The 23,813-nt window shown below is 40.1% G+C and overlaps 1 protein-coding gene across 1 annotated transcript in view; it reads right to left on the bottom strand.

Annotated features, from left to right (window-relative positions):
• LOC122794936 (adhesion G-protein coupled receptor F1-like) overlaps positions 1–23,813 on the bottom strand; it is a 596,440-nt gene that overhangs the window by 491,379 nt on the left and 81,248 nt on the right. Inside the window, exon 4 of the mRNA XM_044063531.1 lies at positions 9,138–9,319. Coding sequence (XP_043919466.1) covers positions 9,138–9,319 — 182 coding nt within the window. The remainder of the gene's footprint in view (positions 1–9,137; positions 9,320–23,813) is intronic.

The following is a 23,813-nucleotide window of genomic DNA, read 5'->3' on the forward strand; positions in this document are numbered from 1 at the left end:
CATTACAGTCCAATTGAGGCATATGAGTAAGGTACGTCTGTTATGCAACAATGCCAATAACAGAGTATTAGACAACATATAGTTAGGTTATACAGATAGGTGCAGTGTGTCCCTACCTGCAGGCCTTTGAAAACTGGCAGTTCATTAATTAGCAGTAACCTGTGCAGGTTAAGATTGCATGACTCACTTAGTACCTGCTGTCTTCACAATAATGTAATTGAACTGTAACACAGAACTGGATTTGAACTCAGGACTGTGTGTGACCAAATGTACTACATGCAAGGCATTTAACAGACTGAGCTACTAAGTCAGTGCTGCAGCAGGTGTATTTACAAGGTATATGTGCAGACATACAGGCTGTGACACATTTTCTGCATCCATCAGTATGTGCATGGCTTTCAATGGCAGTATTTCTGTACCAGGTCCCAGCTGAACATATGTACTTCTCCATTGATGCCTTGGCAGATGTGTTTAAACATGTTGCTAATAAAAGGGCTCATTTAGAAAAAGAAAATAATCAAACCACTAAACCGATAAAGGAACCAGGAGGAGCAAAAACAAGTAGATAAGTAAAGAGAAGTACAATGGTTCCACACAGCACACCTTTAATTCCAGTAAGACAGGGTAAGCACTTTCACATATATCCTCCGCTTCATCAGACCATACAATACTAAAACACCACAATGATACAGCTATTTAAATACTAGACAGCCAATTGAAATTATGCTAGTTAACAATCAAGGTTAACCTATTCATATCATATTGTCTATGAACAGCTTACCTGTGTATAAAAAAATATTAAAAAAGTAGAAAACCATTGTCACAATACTATGTTAAGATAATAATATATCATAAAAATTACATATAACCATAAAACCAGGTAAAAACAGATCAACTTCTATGTGCAACACGTGTAGATAGAAATCAATAGGAATAAATATATTACTATAAATAATAATTCACATTAAAAAATATGTAAAAACAACAGTAGTATCTAGATCCTTTCAATGTTTAAGGGCTCTAGCTTTAAGAAATGGTTTCAACGAAACTTTACTATTCAGGCCTGGGGGCTTATCAGCCTGAAATCGTATGATCCATTTCTGCCCCACAGCTTCAGTTTTATTGGTGAGATCCCCACCTCTCATGTTACTATGCAGAACCTCCAATACTAGAAACTTAAACTTATGTTTAGATCCTTCTTTGGCCACATACATAGCCAGAGCACTAGTCTCTTTAGCATTCCTAATATCTCTAAGGTGTTCAAGGATTCGATCTTTAAATACCCTGTTGGTCTTACCTATATAAAAAGAGAAACATTCAATGCAAAAACAGAAATAAATAACATTTTTTGTGTGACAATCAGCATAAAAAGTTGTGTCTATCTCAAAACCAAGCTGTGGATGTAGAAAATGCCCACCAACATGTATGCATGCACAAGCCATACATCTCCTACAGGCATAATTCCCCAATCTTTCAGACTGAATATAACTCTGGGGGCATAGAGGCCTGTAGCATAGCTGGTTCTTAAGGGACCTGTTGTTTCTAAATGTAAAATTCGGTTGATGGCCTGTCACTCCTTTCAGTTCTTGGATTGTCGAAAGGATATCCCAATTATTTCTAATTATGTCACAGACCATGTGAATATTACTCGCAAAAGTCAGAGGCATCCTAATCCCCACATCATTACCAGTTGTGGTACCAGTTATAGTGTTCACACCAATTATATCAATAGTCTGAGCATTAGGTGGAGCATTAACAAAATAGGGTCTGCATCTCCCCCTCCTCTCTTTCCAGGATTCACTAATTTGAGCATCAATGACATTACATTTGTAGCCCCTTTCCATAAATTCTTCCTTAAGTGTAGACAGAGCTAATGTTAACTTGGCATCATTGCTGTATAAGCACATCATGTGAAAAATTTGCCCTCAACACATTAAGCTTGGTGTGGTTAGGATGCATATTGCTATTGTGTAGTACATTATTTCTCCTGACACTCTTCCTATACAGAGTGGTGGAAACAGAATGCAAAGCATCCTTACTCAGTTTCATATCTAAAAACTCAATCTCATCAGGTGAGTATTTATATGTAAATTTTAAAAAACATTCAAGCCTTTCATGTAATGCAAAAATTATATTAACCGTTCTTCTGTGCCTTGCCACAGCAAAAAAAATGTCATCCACAAAACACTTGTACCATTTTATTGAAGAACAGTATATATTATTCGAGTGGACATATTTAGTCTCCCAATTGGAAAGAGAGGAGGGAAGATGCAGACCCTATTTTGTTAATGTTGTCATTCTAAGGGGATCCAGTATCGGTCAGCCAGGGATGACATGATTGACAGACCTCGATGCTTTGCCAGAAATTGTCTTCATCTGCCACCCCTGGGGTTTTAGCTACTGGTTAAGGCTCTTGCCACCCCTGTAGTGCCTTTTTTAGGCATTGTCTCAAGGATAAAATTCCTGCTGTAAAAACTCCAAATAAAAACCTCAAGGTTATGCTGCTAAACACTAGGAGTCTTAACATGAAACTGCACTCACTGGAAGCAGTCCTCATCTTGGAAGATGCAGACATTTGTGTAGTCACGGAGACCTGGTTCATGGCTGTGGAGAGCACCCCAGCCATACCAGGTTAACCTCTTTCCACATGTTCAGACCATAAATTGAAGGTGTGAAAATTAAAGGAGAATGTTTATCAATATTCATTAAAGATAAGTACACCTCCAGACTGGTTAAACAGTATGATTCCCTTGAGATATTTCTGGTGCAATTAACTGTTGGCAAGACACCTATTTAAGTCATTGCCAGCTACAGGACCCCCTCCATGAATTAGGACACTGACTCTGCCTATTTGGATCTGCTTGAGTCTCTCAAGATACAACTGGACACCATGGTGTTGGGTGACATTAGCTACCCATCCATTGACTGGCTAAATTACTCGTGCTCAAACTCACTTGGCCAAAGGTTCCTTGACTTCATTAACTCCATTGCCCTGGACCAGCTGGTTGACACCCCCACAAGGGATGCCAACATCCTGGATTTGGTAATTATCAGAATGAGGGACCACTTAGCACTCCCAATGTGAGGTCTTCCCTTGGTGAGATCTGACCACAAATGTGTTTCATTCAAAGTACCTATCACACCTGACCTCCCCCTACAAGCAGCAACTAAACTAAAAAACTTCTCCTAAGCAGAATATAATCTGTTACAGGATGGTATAAATAGCTTCTCTGCATCTGCACGTCAGATGGAATTGGCAACTTTGCCAAGTTCTACACCAATGCTTTATACAAACACCTGTATAACTGCATTGACTCAGTCATACCTGATAGGACCAAAACAAGCTCTTCAAGGAAGAACAAAGCCCTAAACTGGAAACACTCCCTCCTTAGCTTAAACAAGCAAATAAGACTTCTTTTGAAGTCCTCCAAAGCAAACTATGAATCCAAATTAGCTTCCTCACCTAAGGATAACCATAAGGTGTTTTTGGTTACCTCCATAACTGAAAATGAAAGCCCAGATTTGTGCCAAACTGGCAGTTAATGATATCACATATACTGAGCCTGTGGACATAGCTAACCTGTGGGCTGACAGGTTCTATGAAAACTTCACTGCTCTGTCCCAAGCCATTGTACCCCATGACGTCCCTATCACCTGCCCCATACCTTGTATCTCTAAACAGCAGGTTGTAAACCTCCTCTCTAAGGTCAAAAACATAGCATCTATGGGACCTGATAACATCCCGGGCTGCATCCAACATGTGCTCCAACAAGAATTAGCAACACCATTGGGTATTCTTTTCAATCATAGGTTCATAGGTTGGTACTAAGCTATCAGCCCTAGGGCCTATACAAGCCTAGCCATAACAATTCCCTGGATATTTCTTCCCACAGTATTTACTTTCCTGGACCCCTGTCTAGCAGGGCAACTGACATAATCCCCGGAGTGAATTTCCTATCTCCCATCCAATCGTCAAGGTTCCTTTTGAAGATGGTCAAGGAGGTGCTCTGCTTGATATGTATGGGCAGTCTATTCCAGAGTATGGGGAGTCTCTGGTCAGGAACCTATCCCTTCAGCATGTTTTGTTCATTGTGATGACAAGGTTTAGATCCCTGGAGCGTGTGACACTGAGAGATTGGGATTTCTTTAAATGGAGCATGTCCAGCAGCTCAGGGTTTGACATGGCCTTGTATGTTAAGCAGAGATTGCCTCTGAGAAGACGATGTGCCACAGAGTATAGCTGGAGTTTTTTTACACAGTCAGCATAGGGCACCTGCTTTAGGCCTGTGATTCTTTTAGTGAGGTATTTATACGGCCTTTCCAGCTGTTGCAGATGTCTTGTGAGGTACATGCCAAACAAGGAGTTGTACTCTATAATGGGTCTAATGAGGGATGAGTATAGTGGGACAATGACTTCCTTTTTTCTGGATGAAAAGCCCTTAGTGATGAGGTGTGCCACATAGAAGGATTTCCTGACTGTTGTGGCGATATAGTTATCGAAGGTGAGACCACTGTCCACCTGTGTCCCTAAGTCTCTCATCACACTTTCAGTGTTTAGTATACTGCCACCTATGTGGTAATTCATGGGTACATGTTTTTTCCCAAAGGGGATAACTATACATTTCTTGGCATTAAGCTTGCTCCCATGGCTCTGGCACCAAGCATCTATTTCTGTAAGGCCCTTTTGTAGAATATCCACCTCATTTGGGGATTCAGTAATGGCTCCCAGTTTGCAGTCATCTGCAAACTTTGTTAGCCAGAGTCCCTTAGTGTTGGCCTGTACTTCAGAGAAGTAGATGCCAAACAAGAGCGGTCCCAGGACTGAACCCTGAGGTACTCCACTTGTCACTTGTCTAGAGCTGGATTTGGAGTCAGCTACTTTTACAGTCTGGGTTCTGTCAGTAAGCCAGTTGGCAACCCAGCAAGTGACATAGGTTCATAGGTTCATAGGTAGGTACTAGGCTATCTGCCTGAGGGCATTTATAAGCCTAGCCAGAGTGTGTTGGCTTTCACCACCCCATTGATTAATTAACTGATCCTCTGTCAAGCGGAGCCAATGAAGTTATCTCAGGGGTGTATTTTCTGTTACCCATCCACTCGTCAAGGTTTCTCTTGAAGAGTGTTAGTGAGGGGCTCTGCCTGATGTAATTTGGAATTTTGTTTCAAAGCATGGGGAGTCTCTGTGACAGAAATCTATCTTTCCAGCATGTTCTATTTATTGTTGTGGTGAGGTTTAGCTCACTAGAGCACGTGGCTTGCAGTGACTTGGATTTCTTTAGGTGGAGCATGCCTATCAATTCTGAGTTGGACATGGCTTTGTAAGTCAGGCAGAGATCACCTCTGAGTAAGCAATATGCCACTGAGTACAGCCAGAGTTTTTTCAGTCGGGCTGTATAGGACATATGTTTGAGGCCAGTAATCCTCTTGGTGAGGTACTTTTGTGGTCTTTCCAGCTGTAGGAAGTGTCTTGTGAGGCACATCCCAAATGGGGCATTGTACTCTATGATGGGTCTAATGAGTGATGAGTAGAGGGGCACTATAACCTCTTTATTTCTAGATGTGAACCCTTTAGTAATTAGATGGGCCACATAGAAGGATTTCCTAACTACTTTGGCAATATGATTGTCAAAGGAGAGATTACTATCTACCTGGGTACCCAGATCTCTTATTACCTCTTCTGTATTAAGGGGTCCGCCACCTATGTGGTAATTTGTGGGTGTTTTGTTTTTCCCAATTGGGATGACTATGCATTTTTTGGCATTTAGTTGAGGCCATGACTTTGACACCAGGTGTCCGTCTCAGTAAGGCCCTTTTGGAGGATGTCCGTGTCAGCCGGAGAGTCAATTATGGCTCCCAGTTTGCAGTCATCAGGTGAACTTGGTTAGCCATAGTCCTCCTGTGTTTTCCTGTACTTCTGAGACGTATATGCTGAACAGTAGGGGTCCCAGGACCAAGCCTTGCTGGACACCACTTGTGACTGGTTTAGAGTCGGACCTGGAGCCCGCTATTCTTACTGTGTGAGTTCTGTCTGTAAGCCAGGTGGCAGCCCATCTCGTGAAGTAGGAGTTTATGTTCAGGCTGATGAGTTTTTCTGTAATACTCGAGTGGGGAATGGTGTCTAAAGCCTTGGTGAGGTCAAGGTAGGCTGTGTGAACCACCTTTCCCTCATCTATGGCCTTGGTGACTGTCTCGAAGAAGTCAAGCAGGTATAGTAGACATGATCTGCCCTTAAAAAAGCTGAACTGGGTCAGGTCAAGTGTTTTGAGGTTGCCAATGTCTTTGTTAATGAGTTCCATGATGATGCGCTCCATAGCCTTGCAGACCAGGCTAGTCAGGCTTATGGGGCGATAGTTACCAGGGTCAGTTGTGGCCCCTCCTTTGTGGAGAGGAATAACCATTGCTGTGCACCATTCTATGAGCATGTAGCCTGTGGAGAGGCAAAGGTTGAACAGCGTGTTTAGGTGGGGCATTAGTTCATTCTGTAGTTCGTGCAAGATGCAGCCTGGGACACCATCTGGTATTTAAGGATTTATGCCCAGCTTAGTAAGTTTATCTAGGATTCCAGAGTGGGGGATGGTGTCGAAGGCATTGGCAAGGTCCAGATAGGCTGTGTGGACCACCTTACCCTCGTCCATAGCTCTGGAGACTGATTTGAAGAAGTCAATCAGGTTCAGGAGACAAGATCATAGTCTAAGCACCAGCTTATTCCCAGTTGAATGAAAAAAGGCCACCATTATTCCCTTGCACAAAATTGGTGCTTCTACTGACACCAGGACCTATTAGTCTGACTAGCCATATCTAGAAGGCCATGGAGTGAATCATCATGGACCTTATCAACAAAGATATAGGTAATCTCCAAACATATGACACTACTCAGTTTGGATTTGTCTAAGAGAGATTATGCCTGTTAAACCTGGTGAACTTCTTCAAGACAGTCACCAAGGCCATGGACGAGGGGTAATCTGTGCATACAGCCTACCTAGACTTAGCCAAGGATTTTGACACTATCCCCCACTCAGACATCATTGACAAACTCACCCAGCTAGGTATCAACCCTTATATCATTAGATGGGCCACTAACTGGCTAATTGATAGGAAACATATAGTCAAAATAGGGGAATCCACCTCCAACAGCAGACCTGTAACCAGTGGTGTTCTACAGGGATCAGTCTTGGGATTTCTACTGTTTGGGATCTATTTCTTCAAAGTACAAGCAAAAGCTAAAGGTCTGTGGTTGACAAAAGCTTGGTGATGGCTGCAAACTATGAGCAGTCATAGAATCTCGAAATGATGTCAACATCCTACAAGAGGGTCTTAAACAAATGACTGGTGTCAAATTCATGTCCTTAAGCTCAATGCAAAAAAAAGGAATTCATCATCCCTTTCAGTAAGAGTTATGTTCCTGCTAACTACTACATCAATAGCAACACCCTATGTACATGCTCAGTGGTGAGAGACCTGGGCACACAGGATGACAGCAATCTTAACTTTGATCACCATGTCTCCATAGTGGTAAGAAGGGCATTATATATTGCTCATCTCATAAGTAAGGGCATTGCCTCCAGAAAAAAAGAAGTTATAACCTCTCTGTACTCTTCCCTCATCAGGACAATAACTGAGTACAATGCCCCTTTTGGTATGTACCTTTCTAAGCACCTACAGCAGTTTGACAAATCACAAAGGTTCCTTAGAAGGAAAATTCAAGGTCTTCAGCACCTGTCCTATGTGGATCATCTGAAATCACTGTCACTTTATTCTGTTTCATACAGACCACTCAGAGGCAATCACTGTCTTGCATATAAGGCAATCTCTGACCCTGCTTTATTGGAAATGCTGCATATCCACAAGTCAGATGGTACATGGGTTACTCGCTCTAAAGACTTTTACCTGGTATGTGAGATTAATAGAGCCTGCTGGAGGGACAGAGTTGTCTCCCAGAGGTTACCACACCTTTAGAACAGACTCCCACTTCATGTCAGAGCAGCTCATTGACCATCTTCAAATGCAATCTGGATGATTCACCTTGGGGGTTCCACCTATGTCCCTCTTGGACACAGACATTTAGTGCTGATCATGGAAATAAGGGTAGAATTTGATTGGGCTTGTAAGGGCCTTAGGGCCATTAGCCTAGTAACTTCCTATGATCCTATGAATAAATGCATTTGCATAGTTAATGTTTGTCAAATCCCTGGGATAAATGAATTGCAGCAATTCAGTGTAGGAACTCATATTAGCAAAACATTCAAAAACTGGTGTATATTGTACTCCATAAAACTTACACACAAAGCATCAATAAAGTAAAAATGCAGTCAAATGCCAGGAGAAAGATTGCAAACAAAATTTTCTTTTTTCTTTTAACTTTATAAAATGTCATAGGTGGGGAGCAAAATCACCCCATGGCTGTGCCCATAAGCTGTTGGTAATAAAAATACATATTTTAAATCTGCATGTTAGACATATCATTTATATGAATTTGGGTTTCCTTTCAAATTTCAGCCCTTAATCATCCAGTATTAACACACTCAAAAACTCTACACTGTATGTTGCAAAATTGCAATCAAGCAAACTGTTTCTAGATACAAATGCTCTATTTGTAAGAATTTTAATGAACTTCTTTATGTCAAAAAAGATAAGAAAGACATGACATGTTTACTTAACAATTCATATAAATGATATATGTTTCTGTATACCGTCCTTGACCAGCAGGTGCTAGTCCTCTCATAGGTGTCCTAACACTGCAAATCATAGAATCACCACATAACAATCCTTAAATTTCCTGTATTTAGAATAAACAAAATAGTCCAAAAAATTATTATTAGACACATGCAAGTCATGAATAATATTAGCATGCAGTTTCACCCTAATAACGTCTTTTATAGTGACTATTCTGTAAATGCATGTGTTGTGCAGAGAATGTGTAAGGTTTTCAAAATAAATGTCATTATATATAATATTGCTGTGGTGTCTCCATTACCACTTTCACATATAATGATGGGCTCATTACATGTCATTTATTTCAAGGTCTTTTTTTATAAATCAGATATATTATAATAATTAAAACTACAAGATCCTGAAAATGCCTGTATTCAGATTCACAGCTAAATAACTAATGCTGAGTTCAATATTTTAGTATTTACCTTCACATTGTCAAGCAACATTATGAGGTTTTTGTTTTTGCATTTTTCCTTTATTTTAGTCCATGTATTATTTCTGCAGATGGCAATGATATTCCCAGCTTCATCAGGAGCGCAAGTTATTGTGGAAATAGTACCTTCCTCTCCCACTCCATACGGGGGACTATTACACTTCACTCTGTTTTCTGGTACAAAAATAAAGAAAGCTTTATAATTTTTGCTGGTTGAAATTGAACTACAAGTTTCATTTGCATCTAGTGATCTATTTTCTTAATTTTAGTGAAAACATGAAATTTTAAAATAAAATGCAACTGTTATTACAAAATAGTATGTAGATAGGACTGTCATGCTGCTTTAAAATATATTAACACAGATCACAGTACAGTCAATTTTTAGACAACCGTTTGATCTTCTGAGTGTAGAGTCAACTGATTTATGGCTAACTGATTTATAATACAATACATATTGCTAATACAATGTTTTTGTTTCTGAAATTCAAATTGCAACTTATGAAAAATAAAAAAATGTACTTTTGAAGACATAAATTTCTTTGTATCACTATGTACAGAATGAAAATGCATTTTTAACTTTTTCATGAGACTGCGGTGGTGGTGCTGCAGTAGCATTGTCGCCTCACAGTTAGACTTTGCCCGTTCGATTCTCAGTTAGAGCGTTTTCTGTGTGGCGACATGTGTGAACGGGTGTTCCTTCATTGAAGGTTGTGCATTAGGCCTGGCAAGCCAGCATGTAAAACTCTACTGCCAATCATCAGCAGACCGGAGTTCCGCTGTGGCGACCCCTAACCAGGAAAAGCCGAAAGACACAAACAAACTTGAGTAAATTCATGAAAAATGGGTAGCACAGTAATGCAGTGGGTAGCATTATTTCCTCACAGCAAGAATGGACACTATAAATAGGCCATATTTGCGAGGGCATGTGCATTTGTATGTAGAAGGACAGTCAAGGCAGGACTAGCCACATAGTGATGAGAACATTGGCTCTAGATGACTATCACTGTTGAAATGATACCCCACTCCATGTGCAAAAGTGGGAAAAAAGGGTTGTGGATGAATGGAAGGAATCCTCAACAATTATTTGTTACTTAAAATTGTATTACATATTCTACAGTGGAAGAAGTATTAAGTGTTTTAATTTATCCACCTATTGTATTGCTATCTTGGAAATTCAGAAAGAACTCCAGCCTTGGGAATAACAGCTATAGTAAAAAGCAGTTTTCTATATGATGCAGTGACTTGAGATCCAGAGATGTTAGCCATAATAAAGAAAGATCTCATTATTGGCTAATATGCATGTCTCTGAATTGTCCTTAACTAATGCAAGTCCAAATCAGCACTTTCCCATGCTCATTAACACTGGTAGCCAATGCATCAGATTGGCACATGTGTAGCCCACATTCAGTCCCCGTCCCTCTCACACACACACACACACACACACACACACACACACACACACACACACACACACACACACACACACTGACATACCTTTTCCCTGTCCCTTAACTGACAGAAAGTCTCCAGTGTCTCTTCACATTGTTTTGTCCCTACCTTTGTAAATCCAGATTCTAAAAGTCAGCAAATAATGCCAGACATTAGAGTTTCAATCTTCTTAGTGTTTGTACAGTGAATACTTATGTTACACATTACACTTTTACCTTTTTTTAGTGTCCTGGCATTCGTTTAACTATTTTACCTAGTGTCATCTAGTATTTTCCTCAGCTTTGTACTGAAGCCTCCCTCACACAAACACACTCCTAATGTTTCTTTTTATAGTTACTCTTTCTTTTATAACGTACAGACTGTTGCAGTCATTGCATCATGCCAAACTTTAATGTTTAATACTTGTTACTATGTAAAATATGGCAAAACTACCTGATTAATTCATGTAGAGTGTTAATGCCCCTGCTTTCCATATTGAATGTGCAGGGTTTGAAACCTATTAAAAAAGACTTAGATGATATGTCAAGTATATCTGGTGTCTAGGGGTGGTGCAGGGGACTACTATCCTCTGTGTAAGGTAGGAGGATGCAGGGTTGGAATTTTTAGTGCCCTTGTGGCATAGGTTCATAGGTAGGTACTAGGCTATCGGCCCAAGGGCCTACGTAAGCCTAGCCAGCAAGGTACCATAGCTTATGCCACCCAAGAAAGTTATTTTCCTGTGCCACTGTCCAGCAGAGACACAGAAGTGATCTCCGGGGTGTATTTCCTATTTCCCATCCACTCATCAAGATTTTTCTTAAGAGTGCTAATGAAGAACTTTGCTTGACATAGAGGGGTAGCTTGTTCCAGAGTATAGGAAGTCTCTGGGACAGGAATCTATCACTCCAGCGTGTCCTGTTTATTGTGGTGACAAGGTTTAGGTCCCTAGAGCATGTAGCTTGGAGGTATTGGGATTTCTTTAGGTGTAGCATGTCCAACAGCTCTGGGTTTGACATAGCTTTATATGTTAGGCAGAGATCACCTCGGAGTAGCCAATATGCTACGGAGTAAAGCTGGAGTTTTTTGAGGCGGTCAGTGTAGGGCATTTATTTGAGGCCAGTAATCCTCTTTGTGAGGTACTTCTGTGGCCTTTCCAGCTGCTGCAGATGTCTTGTGAGGTATATTCCAAAAGGGGCGTTGTACTCTATAATGGGTCTAATGAGTGACGAGTAGAGCGGAACAATGACCTCTTTTTTCTTGGATGAGAACCCTTTTATGATGAGGTGTGCCACGTAGGACTTCCTGACTACTGCGGCAATGTGACTATCAAAGGAGAGACTACTGTCCAACTGGGTCCCAAGGTCTCTTATCATGCATTCAGTGTTACGTAGATTGCTGCCTATGTAGTAGTTCATCGGTACAGAGTTTTTACCAAAGGGGATGACACTGCACTTTTTGGCATTGAGCTTGAGGCCATGACTCTGACACCAGGCATCTGTCTCAGTGAGGCCCTTCTGTAGGATGTCCACATCATTTGGGGACTTGACTATGGCTCCTAGTTTGCAGTCATCTGTGAACTTCGTCAGCCAGAGGCCTTCTGTGTTAGCCTGTACTTCAGAGAAGTAGATACCAAACAGGAGAGGTCCCAGGACAGAACCCTGTGGTACTCCACTTGTCACTGCCTTGAGGTCAGTTTTGGAGTCTGCAACTTTTACAGTGTGAGTTCTGTCAGTGAGCCAGTTGGCAACCCATCTTGTGATGTAGGGATTTATACCTAGTTTAGTGAGTTTAGCTATAATTCCATAACGGGAGATGGTGTCAAAAGCCTTGTCGAGGTCAAGATCGGCTGAGTGAACCATCATACCCTCATCCACGGCTTTGGTGACTGCCTCAAAGAAGTCGATCAGGTTCAGGAGGCATGATCTGCCTTTCACAAACCCGAACTGGGTGGGATCCAGAGTTTGGAGGTTACCAATGTCTTTGTTTATGAGTTCCATGATGATACGTTCCATGGCCTTGCAGACCAGGGGAACTGCTCAGGAAGCAAGATAATCTAGCTCCCATTCTGTTGTTTTTTTTCTTTCCCAAGCAACTGTCTGCAGCAGTTTACCCATACAATTTCCTGCTGTTGCATGACTATCCTTCACAAAAAAGAAAAAAAAATCAGTATCTGTCACTGTAGCTGATGTTTATTACTACTTGTATTACTGTATTCATTACTACTTGTATTTCTGTATGCTAAATTATTTTTTTATGACTTTTTGTTAATGTATGTACATGATTACTTAGATTTAGCAAACTGATAGATGTACTGGAGCTTTTCTCCCTGCATCTCTGCTGAAAACGGGCTACTTGCCTAGTCGGATACTACCCTGTCAACAAATGTAAATAAATAAATAAATGAATAAATAAATGTATTGCCCCTTAAGGAAGTGGACATAACCAGGTACCAAAAGGGGTGCTCTCTGATACACTGCTCAGGTTTAACATTCATGTACAGGAAGATATCATATCAGTAAAACTAGCTTCAAATTAGGCAGGCTATATACAGAATAAAACTAAATAAATAGCTCACTGTTGTAATTCAGAGACCCGTAATTGTGATCCTGCAAATATGAAAAAAATAACAGTGCACCTAATGAAGAACAACAAATTTTGACAACCACTGCTCTACTTTAAAGTTATTTTTGCCTTCTGCATATCCAATGGGGGAACTAGCTGCACCATCCAATCTTGTTACTTATATATGCAAACTCTGAGCTCACCATATCCAGAAGGAAAATAAATAATCTGAGACATAACGGTCTTAGACTTTGTACATGTAAGTCTCTATTTTTGCAATTCCATTCAGGGACTTGCACTAGCAAGCTTCAGGATTTAATACTGTTAGTCCCCTCAAAACAATAATTAAATAAATAAATAAACAAACAAACAAATTAAAAGAACAGACCTATAATGTACAAAGAAAGATATCCCACAGGCAGATCATATCTCCCGACATCTTATCCTTGGACTAATCCCACCATCCTGTTCAAAACAAATTTGAACAAGCTTATAATACAATGACCCGATATCCTTAACACTATAAGAGTCTTAATGGCTGCATTTTATCTGAGGAAGTTGGTTGGCTGGAATTCAGCTGCTATCTAACATCATGGCATAAAAAGTATAGAGCTAAATCTCCTATTGTATTTGTACAGTGACCTGAAAACCTCCTACTCAGAACCTCAGAGAATATAAGAATTCACCTAGTCCAAATTCCCATAGTGTTAAAAAAGAATGACTCAGTCTTCTACTCTAGAATTGGAAAGCTCTGAAATAAGCTCCCTATTTATCAAAATAAATAAATAAATACATTCATACATACATTAATAAATAAGTAAAAAAAAATAAGGAAAGTATTCACTAACAATCCCTAATGTCCACTTAAATCTGCTAAAGGTAGATATTCAAATGTAACATTACTTAAGCTCTCATACAATTCTTCCTAAGTAGTCTTTATTTCAGGTCTATATTCAGCCATCGAACAATCCGTTTCTCAAATAGCTATTCACTGTACATAAAATATCGAACTTCTGATTTAAGGAAGATGCATTTCATCAGAAAAATAATAACCGAGTAATCATCGATGGCTGACATTGCTGAATGGTGTTTTCTTTACTTTTACTACACAGCATCATCAATGTTTTAAATAGGGAACAGAATTAGGTGAATAACACCAGGAAATGTGCCTTTTCCCCACTTTCGTGTGATATCGGAGTTGGTATATACCATGCCTCACAACATCTTGGAACAAGAAATCTGGACAAATCCATAAATAAAAGTGTGACAGAGGCTCAAAAATAGGGACAAGTTTTAAATATTGCTCTTGCAAACTTAAAAAGTTGATAGAATAACAGGTTTTGGATTAACATGAATTTTCTGAAGGGTGTGGAGTCTGAAACTCAAATATCATTATTTTCAACTTCAGTCTTTAATGATTTGCCAGTAATGTGCCAGAAAACCACAATTTTATAAAAAATGGACCAAAAATATGAGGCAAAAATCTGAAAATTTTGCAAACATCTGTACAGTTGAGAGGTATGGATATAGTTAAGGAGAGTGTGGAGGCACAGCCCCCAACCTGGGTGGGTTTTGCATACATTGTAGTTGGTCTAGTTTAAGTTATGGTGTTTGTATTTAAGACAGTCCTCAGGATTCAATAAACTCCATGTAGGAATAGTGTTATTCTTACAAGGAGTGAATGGTGTCTGCATCCGCATAGCCTTAACAGCAGCGCACCTTACATATTAATGAAGGTGCACTACTGAGAATGGCTCTGCTGACATGAACACCGAATGAGTGCAGGGGATGTGTTTCAGTAGTGCTCGCAGATCCAACACGCCCCTGCACTCTGAAAGTGCCATACGACACTTTCTAAATGCTTTCAGTGTCTGCGGACACTGAAAGCCAGAATCTAAATGGGAAGCAATGGAGGGGGTGTGACAGTACCCCCTGCATTGTCAAAGTCCCATACTGCACTTTCTAAATGCTTTCAGTGTCCATGGATACTGAAAGCATGAATTTAAATGGAAGCAATATGGGGGGGGGGTGACAAGTACTATCACACACCTCTGCATTGTTGAAGTGTTGTACGGCACTTTCTAAATGCTTTCAGTGTCTTCGAACACTAAAAGCAGGAATTTAAATAGAAACCAATGCAGAGGGTCAGAGGGTGTGTAACAGGTACTGTCACACACCCACTGCATTGTGAAAGTGCCATACGGCACTTTCCATACATCTTAACCTCTTAGAGCAAAAAATCTGGACAAAGCCTAAAATGATGGGGAGGAATACCTCTCGACCTCTTAGAGCAAAACATCTTGATAAAGCCTATAATGATGGGGGGGTGGCAAACAGGGACAGATTTTAAATATTGTCCCTACAAACTTAGAAAGTTGATAGAGGAACGGGGTTTTTATTAACATAACATGTTCAGAAGGATTAGAAGTCTGAAACTCAAATGTATGCTATTATGTAGTGACTTCAATCCTGATATTGCCCATACAGACTTAGAGAGTTGATAAAATGACAAGTATTGCATTGTCAAATATGAATTACAGTTAGTATTAATACGTGTAACTAAAGTGCTTGTATTAATTTTTTTTCTGTTCTAAGTTAAGTTTAAGCATAGCTGAGCAGGTCTGCACATCGTGGCCCTCGGCTCAGCATTGGTTAAACATCTAATAGGAGCAAAATACAAATGTATAGCTAAAATCCTCAATGGTGAGATAGCATAGTGGTTAGAGTCCCAGCTTTGCATGCAGCAGTTCACTGTTCGAGTACCAAGACAGGCCCTTTATTTTTACATAGGAAAGCATTGTTAAAATTAGTTTTTTATTTTAAATTATGAAGTAATTAATATTTGTTAACCAGGGTAGTGTAGCTGGTTCAAAATGGAAATGTCAGTGCGCATAACATGTGAAATCATCCATGTATACACAAGTGTCCCATACAGTGTAGTCACACCCCAAGGTAATGTAATGAAAGCACATAGGGGACGCCATGTAAAGTAAATCATGTACACTGGATAAATTGTCAGTAATGATTAATTTACAGTTCTGATATTTTTTCTTAAATGAAAACTAAGCAATGCTTAGCAGTGCTCAGCTCTCCTCAGCCAATTTGAGCATTGCTTAGACATTAATGCTAAGCAGCTGTCAGCCCAGCTAAGTGGATTTGCGCACTGCTAACCACTGCTCAGCATTTTCCCCTTTAAATACTGCTCAACTCAGCTTAGCGGATTTGCACTGCTAAGCTTTGCTCAACATTTTCAAAATGGTCCATTGATGGCAAAGGGCAGGAATATGGCCTTATTTAAACTGCACAGGCAGGAATACAGTCAAAACCTGTTATATTGTGATCTGTGCAGGAACCATGTCTGGCATTGGAGAGGGAGCACACTTTCGGATGCAGTTCTGGGGCATTCTGGAGTCCAGGGTTATGGCTGGGCTCCTTGTTGAACACCATGATGGCAGACTGCTGCAGGGCCAGTACCAGGGCTCACAGTACAAAACGGAGGCCTGAGACTGTCTGGCACATGATTTCACAAGTGCTACTGGAATCCCTCAAACTAGTGAGCAGGTACAGCATCATTATGTTAATCTAAAGCATAGGAAAGGGGTGCTCTTGGCCCAGTGGATCCAAGATGCTCGGGCACGGAATGCTCCAGTAGTTTGTAAGTATCCCATCCACAGCTATACCAAATTCTAGCCTGAGTATGTGATAGACAGGTATGCATGATATTTGTTTTTTCCCATTACAGCTGCAGCGGAGAAGGCTAGCAATGTGGAGGCCCATGCTGACAGACTGTCTGCACCAACAGGCTGGTGAGTACAGATCTATCTTACAGTATATACTGCAATAAATAAGAAGGAGTGTATTGTTTACTGCCGGTAGGCATAGTGTATGTGTCTACTGAATAAATATAGTTTGCCAGACTAATATTGATCTACAGGATATGCAGTAGTAAAGCACTGTGTCATATTACTAAAATAAAGACTTATACCACAAACTGTTGTGTTTAGTCTGGTATGTTGTTGGAGAAATAGAATGTGTAAAGGTTCTTCACACCAACTATGGCTTTGACAGCATGAATTAAACTGAGGTTGTTCTGAAAATGAGCTATTATGCAAAACAGTAGATTGTGGAGCTGTAAAACAAGACATAAATGAAATATGAAATGTATTATTCACTAAGATCTGAACCCTGAATAGTAATGTTTAATGTATTATAGTGTGTCCCCTACAGCATTGACTTGTGTTAAGCTTTGCTTTCCTGATTTTGTTATTTCAAAGGATTAATACACAGTACACTATCTGTCATGCATGAATCTCAGGATTACAAGGTCAGACCGTCTAAACCACAAAGTGTTAGGCAGAAATCAGTCAAACAAGGGACAGCAGTTCCCCAGTAGATCAGTGTGATGAGAAATAGCCTTGTTGTTCACTTTAGCACACCCAGACATGGTTTAAATCTAGGGAGTGGTACTGAGATGTGTGCATATATACACTCAAAAAATCTTGGATAATTGCAAAAACAGTCAGATAGTGGTAACACATATTTTCTCCACAGGGCTTACAGGTAAAGAAATGTTTGTAATAGCTGTATGAAGGGTATACTAATACACCATGTGCAACTGTTTCACTGTCCAAGCCCATGCCTGCTAATGACAGCAGGACAGGTACATACACCATGCACCATTCCCGATACATATCTGTCAAGTGTCATGCTGCCATGACTAATGGTCACTGCTGCTAATAACCTTGGACACAGATAGGAATCCAGGTGAAGTATGCCAGTAGCAGACTCACACAATATCAGTGCAGGGTACACCTTCTTTGTCAGATATGTAACCCTGACATGTACAATCCCCTTCTTGTAATGTACTCATAGTTGTCATAGTCTGCACCATACCATTAAAGGTGACAGTTTAACAGGTATGCATATGCTACAGAAGCTATGGGCCATAGGTAGATGTAAAGTGAGGGCAGACCTGTAGAGTATTGAGAAGAACTGTTGTGAAAAATAGAAGCCTATACAGTTGTTAATTGTTTTTTTCTCTTCCCCCACCCTTCATCTGCATCACTAATTATTATTCATATAGTACGGGCATGCTTTTCTCAAAACCTAATGTTGGGACTTGTGTTCTATTATTGTTCATATATTTAATTGGTTGCATATAAACATACCTTTTTCAAATACCATTGTTGGTGGCCTGTTGCCATCAATGTAATTGACATGCTGTTACAATACTTTTATTTTATTTTATTTATTTATTTTATTTAACAATAAATAAAAAGCTAAAAAGCTTCTAGTTTCCTCAAATAAAGCCAACAACAAAGCCGGGGATTCACTTTTCTCAAACACTGCAGGAAAATTCTGGAATCGGCTTCCTGCTGAATTATCTACCCTTGCTTCTACTTCTCTTTTTAAAAAACATCTTAAAGAACATCTGAAAGCTCATTGGCTTTGTCCATGTACTAACCCAGACTGACTTCTTTTTCCCCTTCTATTCATAACCCTATCCCTTATCCTTTAACCTGTACTTCCAAATCATACTACTACTCTTCCTCTTGAATAACACAATGACATATATATTCTCTTTCCTATAACTATGACTTGATCATACCATCTAGTGTGATTTGTAGAATTGTTTTTAGTTTAGTTTTTTATAGAATTGTTTAGTTAATTTCTACTAATACTGTTTGGTACACAAATGTATTATTATAACTGGTCACTAGACCATTGCTACCTCTGTATTTATTCTTAATAGTTCTATGTATTTGTTAACTGTCTCAATATTCATGTTTGGAGCTTTTCTCCCCGGGCCTCTACTGAAAATGGACATATATCCAGCTAGACTAGCCCGGTCAACAAATGTAAAATAAATAAATAAAATAAATATTTAACATTTGTTGACCGGGAAAGTCCGACTTGGTTCCACAGATCCTGTTTTCAGCGGCGGCCCGGGGAGAAATGCTCCAGAAGCATGTCTTTAGAATGTGGGAGGAAACCGGAGTACCCGGAGGAAACCCACGCGAACGCAGGGAGAACATGCAAACTCCACACAGAAGGCACCCCAGCCGAGAATCGAACCGGAGAACCTCTTGCTGTGAGGCGACAGCATTAACTGCTGCACTACTGCACCGCCCTTGCTTACTTTTACTGTTGTTCCATTTATGCATGTGTTCTGTTTGCTATGCAACTGTTTTAAACCTGTTGTTTTGGGTTAATTAGAACACCCACACATGCTGATATAACTCATTTTGAAATGTTTTGTTCATGACTAACCAATATATCTTGGAAAACCTCAACACCATAGCACGTTTGGGAAGGCAGATCCTAGCGGATTCACCTGTACCACCTCATCTGGCCATGGCACCATGCCTCAGCACATCTGGGACCCAACCTGGAACTACTTCCTCCGCTGGTCCTGCACTACCTTTGGGTGGAATCACCTCAGGGGATGGCACCCATCCCCCCCAGGCATGGGCTTGGAGAGGAGTCCATCACCCACTGCAAGTTCTGGGGTATGGTGCCCACCATCATCTGCTCTGAGTTGGATGGATGGCTCAGCCAGATGGAGGGTCGCCTGGTGCACCTCGAGGGGCAGGCTGCCCCTGTTGTCCAGCCCCTAGCAGAGCCACTTTCGTGGCTGTGAAGGTGCAGTTGTGACTGCCCTTGGCTGGGGACCTCAGTCCCACCGTATCCATTTGGGGGCTCATGGGAATCTGATTCACAAACATCCTCCCCGTCCAAGGTGTTTACCCCCGTCATGTGTCATATACACCCCTGTCTGCTGTCTTGTGTGTTATGTCGGTCTGCATATGCAATCTATCCTACCCAACCTACATTCGTAAATATACCTGTAGCCCTTCCACAACATCCCACTCTCACCTTACTAAAAAAAGGGCATCTGTCCACAAAAAAAAATCATTGCTCCATACATAGCTTTGCATTTCACCCCATGTCCAGTGATGTAAATCTATCTATACTCAAATTACTCTACAAATGTATGTTGCCAACACCCCTTCCTGTGAGGTGTGAGGCTGTAAATTCCAAATTTTCTACACCAGTCACAGCTGTTGCTGCAGTAGGAATGTAGAGCTATGGCCTTTTCCTACATCCATCCAGCACATCCCTAGCTGCTTCTTCTAATGTTTTACCCCTTGATTACCCCCATTTCACCACTTCCCTATCACTCTTTTTTCTTTTTATTTATTTAAAATGAGTGCAGGTTTAAGTGGGAATAAGCACAGCTGAGCGGAATTAAGGGGACTTAATTGTCTGCTAGCATTGCTTAACTTCATGCAAAACTGTGCAAACCCACTTACAACTACTGAAAAGTACTTTAATCACTCTGTCTTAATCAGCCCTTGTTCTGCCCAGCAACAAAATAACTAGCCCTGCCAAGTCGCACACCCAGGACCCTGTGCACTACAATCACAGCAATGGACTACACCACATGCACTGTGGGAATTTGCAATGCTTTTACAAACATATCATGCATTATGGTCATTTACCATTAGTGAAAAAAATCATCGCTACCAAGTCTTGAATGCAGAATCTTGTGCACTACAATCACAGCAATGTATCACTACATCATCTGAGCTTTTGGAGTTTGTAATGCTTTTACAAATATAAAATTCATTGCATTCATTTAAAATAAGGGGAAAAACATACATCCTAACAAGCTTTAAACCCAGGACCCTGTGCACTACAGTCACAGCGGCTATCACTACTCCACATGAGTCGTGAGAATTAGTAATGCTTCAGTAAATATATAATTCAGGATGGTCATGCAACATTAGGGATATACCTGTGGAATTAGTAATGTTATATACATGTATACATACATATATATATATATATATATATATATATATATATATATATATATATATATATATATATATATATATAGCTATATGTGGTTTGTGCATATGCAAAATACCGCTCCAAAATGACGAAAGTTATTTTGATGTAGCTGTTGAACCCTGAGCAGAGGTCTCTGTTTTGTATTCCCTTACATTTGCTGTTGTAACTTTAACTGTCTTTTATATAATAAAACATAATAATATCATGTTTTTACAGGGGGGCACACCCCCCTGCACTCCACCTTGTGAGGGGCTGCAGCCCCACATACCCTGTTAATAATATATTCCAACTTCGAAATCACACTACATTGGGGATATGGATGAATTTCCAATCCCAACTGTACCATGATCTCCGTACAGTTTGTCAGGTGTGTTCGACTACACCATACACTTGTCATTGTGCAAACAAGAATCTGATTTTTAACAGCATACATGCCGACAGCTTGTCATTCACACAATTGATAGTAAATCATATATATATCTATATATATATATATCTATATATATATATATATATATATATATATATATATATATATATATATATATATACACTCAACCTCTTAGTGAAAGACATCTGCAGAAAGCCTGACAAAGTGGGGGGATAAAGGCCAAACAATAGGGACATATTTGAAATATGGTTGTTTTAAGTTTAGAAGGTTGCTAGAGTATCACGGTTTATTTTAACATATATTTTCTGATAGATTTGAGGTCTGAAACACAAGTGATTGTTATCATTTAGTGATGTTAGTGCTCACATCATCCCAGTGATTTGTCAGGAAATCCACAACAGTTATGGGGAAGAGATGAAAAATATGAGGCACACATTTGGAAAGCCTATAGAAATCTGGACAGTGGAGAGATATGACTGCAGTCATGTAACAGAAGGGAAAATACACTGAGAGCTGCCAACCATTTCACCAAGCACCTTCTGAACTACAGACCAACACAACACTACCCCAAATCAGCTCTTGGGAATTACTCATGCATTTGCAAATATATCATGCACTACAGGGATGTCACTGCAGGAAAAAACAGACATCAGTGAGAAATTGTATACCCACAACCATTTGCACCACAGTCACAGCAACATACCAGTAAGCCAACTCAACTCTAGAGTATAACAACTGAACAAAATATCCTGATTGCCAGTCACACATTACTTCTACATATACTGCCCCAAGTTACAATGTACTTGGAATCCTGAGGTGTCACGGGACATTTTTCAGTCTGCCTCTACAAACATATACAGCTGATAGACCACCAGCAACTGTAGCAGCATGTATAGTCAGATAGAAAAGGATCTATGACACTCACATCTGTCCCTCTCCCTACTCAGCCCAACAAACATCTACACACTACACCGCTACACAATCTTGACAGTCTGTTAACAATGGCCAGACATACAGACCTCTCAAATGTACAGATTTCCACAGAATGTCCAGAGTGTGGGACTATATTTATGGCCACTGCCTCATAACATTTCTGGCCTTCTGCTAAATCACTGGGATGATATCAGGAGTGAAGTCACTAAATAATGATATACCATACCTCTGAACCTCTTACTGCAAGATATCTGGACAAAGCCTGCCATACTTATGGGACAGAGGGCTAAAAATAGGGACATATCTTAAATAATGGTGTTATAAACTGAAAAAGTTTATGGTGTTACAGTGTTTGTTGTAACATAACCTTTCTGAAGGATATAAAGTCTAAAACACAAATGGATGTCATCATTTAGTGACTTCAATCCTCACATTATCTTACTGATTTGTCAAAAATAGAAATTGCCTGAGGAACAGACCAAACATTAGAGGGAAACCTTTGGATATTCTGGGGAAATCTGGACAGTTGAGAGGTATGTCATATACATATCACTGTCAGACTTCAAATCACACAGAAAATGCATGTCCAGACAAACTGTTAATGTAGCAATCTTCTAACTGTATAAGAGCAATACTTACAACCTATCCTAATTCTGGAACTTTGTCCTCCATTTTCTTGGGCTTTCTCCATATTTCTTGTTCTAAGAGGTATTTCCACCTACCTTCTATGAAGCTGTAGCTCCCACCCCTCCCTAATTCCCTCCTCACAGGCAAGGAAAAGGGGAAAGGCCCACATGAAGGACTTAATTATAGCACTGTGATGTTATGGCATTAGCTAATAAAAAGACACCACAGCTGTTCTCGATGGAATTAGCAAGTGGGCGACACCAATTGGTGCACAGGCCATCACCTGCTCATGAGAATTACCTACAAAAGGCAAGCTGCTGCTTATGCAAAACAGGTCTGAACCTTTCTACATAAAGACAGACTGTGACTACACAAACCTAAACAGTTGCATTATTCTGAGAAAACTCTTCAGCACTATAACAGGTATGTCAATCAATTGAGCATGTAATGGAATCCAGAAGGGGATAAAATAATATGAAATAGGAAGTTAAACAATAGGTCTCAACAAGACTTGCTGGACTGATATGTTGCTGTGCAGCACCTATGGCCATTCCTGCTGGGTTTTCTGCAGTGACATAGATCACAGCTCTGGACCCTGAGTCACCCCTGCAAATGTCAGCTCACATATGACTACTACTGGAGTGTTTGTTGTCCAATACTGACTGTGACACTGCTAGGCCAGCTACCTGGGATATTGTAAATATTCATATGTTGTCTGTGAATGCTACTATGATACATATGCTTGTCTTACAAATGTAAGAGACCTGTATAGGGTATGTGCATATTAAACAACTGGCACAGAAGTGTTTGTTCTGTGTGTTATATAATGAGCCCGTACCATTCAAATGTCAAAAGTTTTGCAGATTGACC

Source organism: Protopterus annectens, chromosome 2.part1, assembly GCF_019279795.1.
Source record: "Protopterus annectens isolate FY-2018-M chromosome 2.part1, PAN1.0, whole genome shotgun sequence".
Classification (NCBI taxonomy): domain Eukaryota; kingdom Metazoa; phylum Chordata; order Ceratodontiformes; family Protopteridae; genus Protopterus; species Protopterus annectens.